Source organism: Pseudorca crassidens, chromosome 1 (assembly GCF_039906515.1).
Source record: "Pseudorca crassidens isolate mPseCra1 chromosome 1, mPseCra1.hap1, whole genome shotgun sequence".
NCBI classification, from domain to species: Eukaryota; Metazoa; Chordata; class Mammalia; order Artiodactyla; family Delphinidae; genus Pseudorca; species Pseudorca crassidens.
In genome coordinates, this window is record NC_090296.1 from 74,447,951 (window position 1) to 74,460,795 (window position 12,845).

The window sequence follows — 12,845 nt, forward strand, 5'->3', positions numbered from 1 at the left end:
GACTCCGGACGCACAGGCTTAGTGGCCATGGCTCACGGGCCCAGCCACTCCGTGGCATGTGGGATCTTCCCGGACCGGGGCACGAACTCATGTCCCCTGCATCGGCAGGCGGACTCCCAACCACTGCGCCACCAGGGAAGCCCTGTCCCACTGCTTTTATATCACCAGACTTTGCTGGGTGCTTGACGCACAGAGCACAGCTTAGTTGAGTAGTACTGCACCCAGCATGGTAATTAGAGACAATTATGTAAAGCGCCTAACAACGAATGGTCCGCTTTGTGCCAGGCACTGTGCTGAGAACTTCGCAGGCTCTCTCCCCCTTAATCCTCAGCACAGCCCAAGAGGTGGGTGCTCTTACTCCCCATTCTACAGAGAAAGAGAGTAGATGAAGGTAAGTACCACACTCAAGGCCACGCAGGTAGAAATGGATAGGAATTCAACTTCAGTCCAAGTCTGTCTGATTCCATAACATTTGCTCATCTCTTAAATATTTAAATAAAGAAATAATACCCACAGGTGGTGAGGAATAAGAAGAATCCAAACTCCATTAAAGGATAAAAAGTAAGCCATCCTCCTACCTAGATCAACAATCCCACTCCCAGAACCAACCACTCTTGTCAACTTCCTTTTTCCTTCTAAAAATAATCTCTGCACACACCCTTTTATAGCTCTCCTCTCATTGCACACGCAGTGGCACACTCTATACACTGTGCCACACCTTGCGTTTTTCCCTTTTAACTTTTATCTTGGAGTTTTTATCTTGGAGTAGTTACAAACCTATGCCCATGTTTTTTTTTTTTTTTTTTTAATTTTAAAGATACATTTCCCTGGAGGTCCAGTGGTTAAGACTTCACCTTCCGATGCAAGAGGTGCAGGTTTGATCCCTGGTCGGGGGAGCTAAGATCCCACATGCCTCGCGGCCAGAAAACCAAAACATAAAACAGAAGCAATATTGTAACAAATTCAATAAAGACGTAAGAAAAACAAGATACAGAGTAGTCCATAAGTGGATGTATTATAACTTATTTAATCATCCCCTGTTAATCATGGCCTATTGTTGGGCACTTAGGTGGTTTCCTGCCTTTTACTATTATACATGGGGCTATAAAATGTGTTCTTGTCCATAAGCCGCAACACAAGTTATATTACTTTACATGTAAATCCTCGGTCCTTCTGGAAAATTTGGCATAACAAATGGGGTAGGGGTCCAGTACAGATGTTGGCCACTGTACTCTACTATGGCCAATTATCTTACCTGGGACATAGTAGGTGCTTGTAAATGGTTATCAGTGACAACGATGACAAAGATAATTACAGCAGCATCCACTGGAGCGTATCATCAGGCTGTGTTTATTGAACATATGAGCATACAGTTAATCCACATTAAGCATTAAGGATGGCTACCCGGAAGCCGTCTGAACGTTGGAGTGACTGAGTTCTAAAAGTCACTTACCCGTCAGAATGAATGAGTTTGCAAACTTCCTAAGAGCAGGTTTTGACATGGGGAGAGGAGGAAGACAGCACATGGATACAGTGATAGGATGCACCAAAGAGTGATGACCCAGGGTGGAGGAGCTTCTGAAGACAGACTCTGGGTGATTCATGTAAGGCATGCCTTGTGGACTGGTTCAGAAGAACCACTGCTAAGGGTTAAAGGCTAATTGGACAGCTGAGGGCTGGAGGAAATGGAGGCATGTACTTGCACTAGGTGAGGTGTTGGGCAAAGAGGTAAGGCCACCAGCTGTCAAATCAGAGCACTGAACACAGAACTCATCCCTAGGTTACATGAGAACATAAAGGGCTTATGATGGGCAGTTGGAGGCTTGTGATCTGTGCTCGTAGGATAGAAGATGGAGGATGCGGGACTTCCCTGGTGGTGCAGTGGTTAAGAATCCGCCTGCCAATGCAGGGGACACGGGTTTGAGCCCTGGTCCGGGAAGATCCCACATGCCACAAAGCAACTAAGCCCATGTGCCACAACTACTGAGCCTGCGCTCTAGAGCCCGCGAGCCACAACTACTGAGCCCACATGCCACAACTACTGAAGCCCGTGCGCCTAGAGCCCATGCTCCACAACAAGAGAAGCCACTGCAATGAGAAGACCGCTCACCGCAAAGAAGAGTAGCCCCCGCTCGCCGCAACTAGAGAAAGCCTGCACGCAGCAACGAAGACCCAACGCAGTCAAATAAATAAAATAAAATATATATTAAAAAAAAAAAGATGGAGGATGCCACAAGAAAGAATTGTAATCCCCGTCACCTGTAAGGATTGTCTTCGTGAGATGCTCTCTTATCTAGGTGGGTTGAAGTGCAAACCACACCAGCAGGGGATCCCTGGGAGATGAAGATGAATAGCTCTGGGCTGGGATTACCAATCTCCACATAATAAGTGTACACGGTGGAAGAGCAGGGCAGAGGCTGCTCCCCAGGCCTGGAGTTGATGGAAATAAGCAAACCCCCTGCTGGGCAGGCATAGGAGCATCTGCAGAGAATAACTGAACAGTAAGTCGTGTTCCCAAGCTCTGTATGAGGACTTGGTAATAAAACATGATAATAACAGCTAAAACCTACCATAAACCAGGCCCAGCTGTTAATTCATTTAATTCTATTTTACACATGAGAAAACTGAGTCACACAGAGTTTGACCCTCCAGAACTGGAGTCATGTCTTGCATCTATTATAAAAATTTGGTTATGAGTTTAGTCCTGAGGGTTGCTTTCACAGACCACCTTCTCTCTCTTAAGATGTGGCCTTCACCAGGATGCCACCAGCAGGATGAGCAGACCTTAGGTCATGTCTGTGACTTTCCTAAGACACTCCAGGCACAGAGAGATCTCAGTACCACTCTGCTCCTCTCTAGCCCTTCAGGGTGAGGCCTGCAGTAGAGACACAGGCTGATTCTTTGAATAACCCAACCACGGAATAGTGAGGTAAGAGCACTGGCCTGGGAGTGAGGAAGCCCAGGGCCAGGGGATGGATAGACTAGAGAGAGCGCCTGGGAGGAAGGAAGGAGGTGGGCAAGGCTCCTGACCCAGCTCTGCAAAGTAACCAGCTATGGGCTGAACACAGAGGTCACGGGACCCACCTGTGTCTGGCAGACTCCAGCAGGAGTTGGGCAAATGCTGGGGACAAGCAGAGAGCGTGCACAGGCCTCTGGCCTCATACTGCCAACACCTTGCCATCGGCAAAGCCAGGATACCCCAACATGGGAATTAGGAAGCTTCACTTCAAGTTGGCAGCAAGTTGTTTGTCTCCACAATCCTGGGAGGGGTGGGGTGATTTCTACAGAAGAGCACTTATTTAGTTGTGGGTCATTTCCTAGGAATGTGCTGCTTCCTCCTCTCCGCCCCCTCACCCCACCCAGGGCTGGACAGATCTGCCCTGCTCTGGCTTTGTCACGGCTCCAGGCACATATCAGCTGGCCTGGGTGGGGGTAAGCAAAATACAGAGTCAGAAGAAGAATGAAGCTGAAAAGAATGGGGCTTCGGCAGCCCCAAACCTCAACACCGCCAGCCCTAGACCCACCTGTCACACCCGTCCCTCGCTCACTGCTCACAGAGAGAAGGCAGCGAACAGTCAAGCTGTCCCCTTTCATCAGCCACACTCGTGACAATCATACTGTCCCCAGGCCTCCGTCCTTGCTGTGGTCTGTGAGGTGCTTTGGAGCTGTCCTTCCAACCCCCACAGGTTGTCATGGTGCCTGCTGTTCAGACTCTTCATTGGACAGAGCCGCAGACTGTCTCCATGGTAATAAAAAGAATCTGTGGAGAAAGGATGCTGGCCTTGGAAATTTACTCACAGGAACACTCCTGGGAAATAAGCTCCTCTAAGGGGGTCAGGAGACATTCCCCTCCTGAAGACGCAGTTCCTCAGCCATTCCACTGGCCTGGGGAGCCCAGCTCTCTAACGGCGGTGCGCCAGCCACAGAGAATTCCAACTCCAGATTCCTGGCTGCACCAGCAAAAACTGCAAGTCAGGATAGCGTGGTTGAGAGACAGAACACCTGCCCTTCTCGTGCTCCACAGCCAGCGTCCCTGCCCACCCCACTCCTCCTGGGACCTCTCCCTGCCACCCTCTCTCCCCCTCTGACAGGACCCTCGGCCTCCCTACTAAGGTGTGAGCTGATACAGCTGAAAACAATGTCTCCCCTCCTCCCACATACCTGTGTGTTATTACAGAGCCTTTGATAACGAAAGAGATCTCTACTGGTCCACTCCAGTCTTTGGGAAACATTTCAGTTCTTAACCCCCAACAAGTGAAGGCAGGAGGGGCACTGAGTCTCCCTGAAATGTTTGCCATGGAGTTAGCTGGTGCACTTTAGGAGTACGGGGAAGAAAGGAGTGAGAGGAGGATTCTGAGACGACTCAATCTGATATGGGCTGTTGGGGTCTGTTGTGAAGTTGGGTGATAGGGATGATGGTTTCTTTTGCTTGGCATCTCATACTCCTTCCTGGTGCCTGTTAAAAGGAACTCTCCCAATGTGAGCCAACTATGCTCTCCATAAGCTGTTTGGCCACGGGGACCATTTGCTTTAGATGATAAAATCTAACCCAGGACACTCAAGACCCAAAATGCCCAGTGCTCTGGTCAAGATTACTGTTGAGATATCCAGTGGTTAAAGCCCAAGGCTCCACATCTCAGTCCCACACCTGAGGTGTATCAGGTCACCAAGGCCCCAGTCTCACCACCAGTGTCTTTTGTCAGTTGTCTCCAGAAGCTGGGTCAAAATGGGACAAAACGTGCCCTGTCTTCCTCCCCTCCCAGGTCCTCACATTCTAAACTGTCCTGATTTTTACTCAGGGAAAAGCAAAGGGAGTTGTTAATATGTAAATTTCACCATATTAAGTGTTGCATTTAAATGATTCTTTTTTTTATTTCTTTTTGCGGCACACAGGCCTCTCACTGTTGTGGCCTCTCCCGTTGCAGAGCACAGGCTCCAGACGTGCAGGCTCAGCGGCCATGGCTCACGGGCCCAGCCGCTCTGCAGCATGTGGGATCTTCCTGGACCGGGGCACGAACCCGTGTCCCCTGCATCGGCAGGCTGACTCTCAACCACTGCGCCACCAGGGAAGCCCTAAATGATTCTATTTTTTGACAAGTAGAGCATTCGCTTGTTGAAAGACCCCAGTCCAGCTCTATTAGTGTGTAATGAGTTTATTCTGAGTTTCCTCTCAGATCTTCCTTTCCTGCCTTCTCCTCATTTCAATCCTCTGCTTTCTTCTGGGAACCCCACGGGACAGCCACGTGGACTGCTCAAACTATTAACCATAGATCCGTGATCTGGCGGCTTGAAAGCCTCCAGTGAAAATTTCTGAAGGCTATCACTTGGGGGAAGTGGACTAATTGTTATTTGCGGAAGAGGAGAGATTGTGTTTCTTCCTGGGGCCTCACTGGAGCAATGGTTGAGTGTTTTGTCCTTGAAACATATCTGAGACCCTGGACGGTTACTTCCTGGAAACCTGTGGTGGACACTTTAGGCGCCCTGACTCACCCCTCCCGCCTTCAGCCTGATTTCTGATGTGGACGGGTGGATTGTACCTGTGAGCCTTGCTACACTGCAGAAAGCATCTTTCTCTTTGACTGGAAGTATGGGGGTGTTGATAAACCCAGGGGCCGCTCTCGATGGATGGGAGATGAAGCACTCTATTAAACGCTCTGCTACCAGCCTTAGGGTGGACACTTCCCATCTGAGAGGCATTCCATATTCTCCTTGGGCTGTTGGAAGTTGGGGAACAGAGTCTGTGACAAGCAGTACCACCCTCCCTGCACACCCCTGTACGGGCTTTTTTGTTTTTGGTCTTAGCTGCAGCAGGTGGGCTCCTTAGTTGCAGCACACGAGTTCCTTAGTTGCAGCATGTGGGCTCCTTAGTTGTGGCATGTGAACTCTTAGTTGTGGCATGCATGTGGGATCTAGTTCCCTGACCAGGGGTCGAACCCAGGCCCCCTGCATTGGGAGCATGGAGTCTTATCCACTGCGCCACCAGGGAAGTCTTTGAATGGGCTTTCCTTGCTTCCCTGATCACTCATCACTCCCTCCCTCACTCCTGCTTCCTCCCATCTCCTGTCCAAAAGCCCTTGTCTCTGCTTTCAAGAGAAACCAAACTAAGACAGACCTGCAGAGAGAAGTGGGCTGACAGAGCCTGGCCATCACTTTGTCATGGAGGGTGGTTGAGAGACAGACGGGGATTCAAATCTCAGCCTTGCCTTTTACAAGCTGCACGTATGTAGACAAATTAACCTCTCTGGAGCAGGTTGCAATTGGAAAACATCAAAGATTTATGATAAAATGATCAGCAAAGGGAGACATTTTACCCACTGGGATTCGCAGGGACCCATCCTGCAGAGGGGACAGCATCTTTTGGCCTTCAATGGCTAAGGCAACTGTAACTCTAAACTTGAGTCCAGGCACCCAGGGCACACACAACAGCCCAGCCCAGCATGGCTCCTTCAGTCCCTCTACTGCCTCCACACGGTGTCCCATCCCCACGTGTAAGGAAGCCCCAGGGCACGCTGTGGCCTGTAGCCTCAGCTCTGAACCTTTCCCCTGATCACTTCTGTCCTCCATTCCCATCCTATTCTCAATCTTTCATTTATTCTGTTAATCAACTAATGTTTGCCCCGCTGCTTACTTGGCCAAAAGGACCATTTGCTTTAGATGAAAGGATTCTTCAACTTCTTGGTAAAATCTGACCGAGGATCTTCGCTGGTGAACTCAGCATTGACCAAGCATAGCCTCAGGCATTCAGCTATTTTTGCCCTCGCCTCACCCCACAGAACCCAGCCTCCATGAAAACTCATGTGTTTGACTCTTCAGCTCAGAGACACCGCCTCAGGCCAGCCAGGGACCACCCCTTCTGCTCCAGTGCAGCACCAGGAGCCTCTGCCCGGACACTGCCCCTCCAGCTGCCCTCCTGCCCGTGAGCCCAGCCCCACAAGAGGGACCCGGGCAGAGGCAGCCAGGGATGTCAGCACAGGGGTGAGGGCTGCATTGTGGTGGGACAAGGGACCCACCACCACAGTGGTCTGGGATAAAAACAAGAGAAAAACAGCCAGGGTCTGGCTCTGGTGCCACTTTTTATTCCCAGGTGGCCCAACATCCAAACAAGACTGGGTCACAAGACAGAGAACCCTCAGGCTGGAATGCCGTCACCCCCGTTTATCATAATCCTCACCTGTGGCCATCCCAGGATGCCCTAGAATTCCCCCTTGCCCTAATAGTTCTTTCCAGATCTTTCTTAAGAGACCAGAGATGAAGAGGTTAACTTGAAATGTATAAATACAGACAAAATGTTCCCAGGTAGAGTTGGATATGCCAAGCGCCCAGCGCCAGAGCCTGACCCATCCTGAGGAACCCCCTCCCATTCCTGTGGGAGCTACAAGCGAATTAGCCCCTGTGCCCCGCACCCCGGGGCCTTCCAGCACACAAATACCCGCAAAACAGCAGGAACTCTCTCATGTGCCAAACTCGGTGTTTTGTTTTTCACTTATTAGCCCAGGTGAAAGCATCCCAGTACCTCCCCAAGCGCTGTCAGGAACCAAAGAAATACTGAGGTTATTTATTCCAAGGAAGCACTTGTGTCTGATTATCCACAGTCCACAGCCTCTGGCTGGAAACTTGGCCTGAGGAGGACTCTGGGGGAATGGGATGGGGAGATCCAAAAAGTCCAGTCCGTGTCCTCACCCAACCCGGGAAGCTGCCTTCCTTGGAACCCCTGTCCTCTTGTGAGGCTGTGAGGTGAGGGCAGTGTGAGTGGTGGACACGAGGGCCTGCCCTTCTCTTTGCCCCACTCCTCATTCTCCCTATGCCCTCCCCCCTCCCCCTTCCCCTCCCCCTCCCCTTCCCCTCCCCCTCCCCTTCCCCCCTCCCCTCCCCCCCATTCGGGACACACCCTCACCCCACAGGGCTCTGGACTACTTGAGCCCAGGGCGGGCTTTTCCAGACGCTTCTCAACAGAAGACGGGGCAAGGGCCATAAATCGAGTGCAACCCCCCCCTGCACCCTTACCCTTTCTCCTGTACTCTCCCCCAGCCCTTCCCATCCCTGAGGTCTCCCCACCATAGACACACACACACACAGGCACTGCACACACACAAATCCCCTCTCTGAGCGTTGCCTTATTGGAAGCAAAGTTCTCTTCTCTCCAGGCCTCAAATCCCTGCCTCCTGCTCAGGGTACAGAAATAGGGCTTTTTTTTTCTTGGTAACACCCCTCCCCACTCTTACCCAGGAAGTCAGCACCTTCTGTAACTCATTGCAGGAGGGTGAGGGGTCAGCAGCCCTGACCCTGCTGTCAGCCTGCTGTTCCCCGCCCCCTCTCTGCGGCCTCTCTCTCCTTGGGGGCCCCTGTGGTCCCTCTGCACCACCCTCAGTGTCTTCCTGCAGGCCTCTGGGGCACTGGCCTGGCCTGCCTAGCAACTTCCCTCACTGTCTTTGCACTCAGCCCCTGTGGAGTGTGGGAGAAGGTCTTGGGGCTGGAGCTGGAGATCCAATGGCAAGGTTCTGCCCATGGCCTTGGCTATTAAAAGGTTGTGGGACACCCCAGCAAGTCACCTCTCTGGGCCTGGCTTTCCCACTGAAGCAGTCTGTCCTGCCCTGTCTGTCTGCATCTCCTCAGCACACCTCACTGCCCACCCCCCATGGCCCCAACTCTTGCAGGCCCGTAAAACCTGCTCTGCACTGACTGAAACCTTTGGCCCCAGAGTCTTATGCTCTTGGTTCACTGGTAAATTCTGATTCCCCACTTCACAGCCCTCAGTCAGGCTGCTCCAGGTGGCACCCTGCCCTGAACATGTGGCCTGGACCAGTCCCAACCCCAGGGAAACCTCATTGAATTTCCTAAGTCATAGAAGTGGTAAACGTGTCTCGATATTCATAACAAGTCCCTTTCAACTACACCTGAGTTTGTTAATAGGTAACTTTTGGAAAATACCTAAGGATGGGAGCTGGTTGCTAGGGGAACCAACTCTGTGATTAGAGGGTTGGAACTTTCAGCCCCATCCCCCTGACCTCTGGGGAGGGGAGAGGGATTGAAAGTTGAATAAATAGACAATGGTAACTAACACAACATTGTAAAGCAACTATACACCAATAAAAATTAATTTTTAAAAATTACCAGTGGTCAGGCTTCCCTGGTGGCGCAGTGGTTGAGAGTCCACCTGCTGATGCAGGGGACACGGGTTCGTGCCCCGGTCTGGGAAGATCCCACATGCCGCGGAGCGGCTGGGCCCGTGAGCCATGGCCGCTGAGCCTGCGCGTCCGGAGCCTGTGCTCTGCAACGGGAGAGGTCACAACAGTGAGCGGCCCGCGTACCGCAAAAAAAAAAAAAAAAATTACCAGTGGTCAATGATTTAATCAATCATGCCTATGCACTGAGGCCTTCATCAAAACCCAAAGGGCAGGGTTCAGAGAGCTTCTGGGCTGGTGAACACATGGAGACTGGGGGAGAGCAGTGCCTGGAGAAGGCATGGAAGTACTGCGTCCTTTCTGCATACCTTGCCCTGTGCATCTCTGCGGAGCTCTGTGAGTCTGAGGAGGGTGCAGAGAGTCTGCAGAGTCCTTGGGGATGGGATGGAGGAGAGGTGGAGGGGTGATAGATTCGAAATTTCCCAGCCAGCTGGAGAGAATGGGGTCTGCCTGAAGGAAGTGCTCAAAATGGCCCATGGATAAGATGAGCGAGAAGAAATTCTCCTCACCGGGCACCTGCTGAAAATCGCATTTGGGTGAAAACAGAGAAACTCATTTTTGTGAGCATTTCCCCTCTGAGATGGTGGCAGATGTGACGGGGGGAAGATTTCTGTCCAGCTGTGCAGAAGCGCTTGTAGAATAGCAAGCCCTTGGAAAATAGGGGAGCAGCAGAGAAGGCTGTCATCTAGTGCACCCAGCTTCAGGAGTGAAGATTTCAAACAGTTCCAAGAAGAGTCATGATCCCATGAACTGAGACACTAAAAGGGAAAATGACTCAGGAGAGTTAGGAGACTGTCAGCAATGAAATCCCAGCTACAGATTCACAAATGAGGCTTAGGAGACATTAAGGAAGCTGAAGAGCCTGGGGAGGCCACAGGGAGCTAGGATTTCAGGCCATTTCTGAGGGTGGAGGGAAGGGCATCCGGCCAAGGGCAGATACACAGGAGGGACCAGCCCAAGAAGGATGTCAGCAGAACCCAGAGAGCTGGGGAGGCAGAAGGACAGCTTTGGCCTGTGCTTGGGGCAGCAGGGGATGCTAACAATGACAGGAAGAACATGACCCCATCACAGTCCATGTGGTCTGTCAGAGGGGCTAAGGGAAAAAACACAGGAGTGAACAGAACTGAAGTCGTAGGAGAATAACAAAGCCAGAGATGAACCTCAAGGCATTTTACGAGGTCTGTCCCAGATCCTGGTGGACCAGGTGGCAGGATGGCTAAGTGGACTGCAGTGGGTTGGAACATCCAAGCCCATGGAAAGCTGGTGGGAGGGTCCAGGTTTGACAGGTGCAGCAGATTCATCTGAGGGACAGTGAGAAGCCCTCGTCTAGGAAAGGTGGAGAATCTCAGTGGCAGGTACGGTCACCAAAGAGGAGCACGACCACCAATGTACATCCCCACCAAAGGATGTGAAAAACATAAGCTGTTGGCAGAGAGCAGACACCTTACTATGCTTGACTCTTACCACAAGCAGAAACTTAATCACACAGCTCTACCCCCAGAGCTTGAAACAGGGCCCGGCACATAGCAAGTCCTCGATAAATATTTGCCGAATGAATACATGCAAAAGGGATGGGAAGAGAAAAGAGAGCAGAAAGAGTGTAGGAACCAGCTTTAAAAGCACACAGGCCAGAAAGGAGCATCACAGCACATTCCAGGGGGCACGTGGTCAGCGCCTGCTTTTACAGTAACTTCAGGAGGGGAGAGGAGGGTCTTGGTGAGGGAGCACTTCAGACCCCTCAGCCAACTCCCAGGGGCAGCCTCTCACCTTGTCCCCCACCTGCTCACTGGCGCCCAGGGTGCTCCCCACCGGGGGGGCTGACTGCTGAGCTGCACACCAGGGAGTCGACGTCCCCACAGTGCTCCAGGACCTGGGGGGATGGGGGGACATGAAGGGCTGGGTGAGCCTGGAGATGGCCTGAGGAGGCCTCGTCCTCCCTGAGCAACCCTGTGCATGGGACATTGAGGCAAAGCTTGCTAATTAGGGACTTCCCTGGTGGCTCAGTGGTTAAGAATCCATCTACCAATGCAGGGGACACGGGTTTGAGCCCTGGTGCAGGAAGATCCCACATGCCACGGAGCAACTAAGCCCGTGCACCACAACTACTGAGCCTGCATTCTACTAGAGCCCACATGCCACAACTACTGAACCCGCGCACCACAACTACTGAAGCCCACATGCCTAGAGCCCATGCCCTGCAACAAGAAGCCTGCGCAGCGCAACAAAGAGTGGCCCCCGCTCGCTGCAGCTAGAGCAAGCCCGCATGCCGCGATGAAGACCCAACACACCCAAAAATAAATAAATAAAATAAATAAATTTATTTAAAAAGCTTGCTAATTATGTACCGTCTCCAGCAGGAATGTTCACAAGGCTCCTGTGAGAACCAAACTCTCAGTGAAGGTAAGTGCCCTGGACAGGCCCAGGGGTAGGCTCTCCGGGGCTGAGGCCCTCAGGGGAGGAAACCCCTCTGGGGACTGGGGATGGAGAAATCCCTTTAGATCCCTCCTCAACCACAGATCTCCCAGGACGGGTAGGAGTGAGGTCCTCCCATGAACAGACCCCTTTCCAGAGAGCCGGCGTGAGCAGTGATGTCCGCCCGGTTAGACTGCGAGCAGCTGTGGCCTCAGACCGCCTTCCAGGACCTCCAAGCCCCCCTCCTGGCCCCCACCCCTCCCAGGGCTGAGCAGGCAGGGTGTTCTGCACACTCTCCTCCCTGTGTCCTTCCACCCCCGGGGCCCCTTACTGTGGCCACCAGCTGCTCCTGGTCTCTGCCTTCCCCTGTGGCACATGGTGCCCACAGTGCTCAGCCCCTCCTCCTGCAGCGCTGCCACCACCAGGTCCACGTTCTGCTGCTTCTGGCTGCTGACCACCACATGGGGCCCATCCTGGGCCAGACGCTGAGCCATGGCGAAGCTGATCCTGCGGTGGAGATGAATGGAACAAAGCCTCAGCTCCTCGCTACTATTCTCCTTCCCCCCCAAGCCCTGGAAATCAACAAAGCTGTCCTGCTCTATAGCCCTGAGGTCCTTTTGAGCAAGTAAGGGTCCCTGTGAGGGGTCGAGACCCACAGGGCAATAGGATACTCAACCATCAGTGGACCCTGTGACCCCAGCTACCTGATTGGCCAGAATGCCATTTTGTTCTATCCCACTGCTGCTCAGCAGCACAGAGAGCCCAGCACAGGGACAGAACAGGCCCCGGGGACCCAGGCCCTGCATGGCGGCCAGTGACTGGTCTACTTCCTGCTGAACTCGGCCCTGGGGGAAAGAATCAACTTCATTTATCACTGATGCCATCAGCAAGAATGATGATGATCTACCCCCAGCTCCTCCGGACAGACAAGGCCAGTGGCAGAGAGTGGGAAAGAGTCGGGCCAGTCAGGGTGAATTTCAAACAGGTGAGCCTCAGGTCAGGGAAACTTTCCTGAAAATTCTCTATTTATAAAAGGGGCAAATTAGAATGTGAGATCCAGAATTAAGTAGACATGATTATTTTCCCATTCATTCCATAAGCAAGCAACCATGGCCCCCAACCTCCACCCACGGAGCTTCCCAGTAGAGTGAGAATGCCAGATACCAAACTAATAATGACACCAATGATCAATTTTAATGAGCTGCTTATAGTTGAAAAAGTAGAAATCAACGAAAGTCTCAGTCAAACCTG

General features: G+C 52.1%; 1 protein-coding gene and 1 pseudogene across 1 annotated transcript; both read right to left on the minus strand.

Annotated features, from left to right (window-relative positions):
• Positions 1-9,504, minus strand: part of LOC137218509 (dehydrogenase/reductase SDR family member 2, mitochondrial-like) — a 154,337-nt pseudogene extending 144,833 nt beyond the window's left edge.
• Positions 9,505-10,874: 1,370 nt separating this feature from the next.
• LOC137218557 (dehydrogenase/reductase SDR family member 2, mitochondrial-like) lies at positions 10,875-12,400 on the minus strand. The gene is given in 5 exon segments (XM_067725663.1): positions 10,875-10,997; positions 10,999-11,052; positions 11,926-11,962; positions 11,964-12,102; positions 12,271-12,400. Coding segments are annotated over 5 exon segments (483 nt in total).
• Positions 12,401-12,845: the final 445 nt, after the last annotated feature.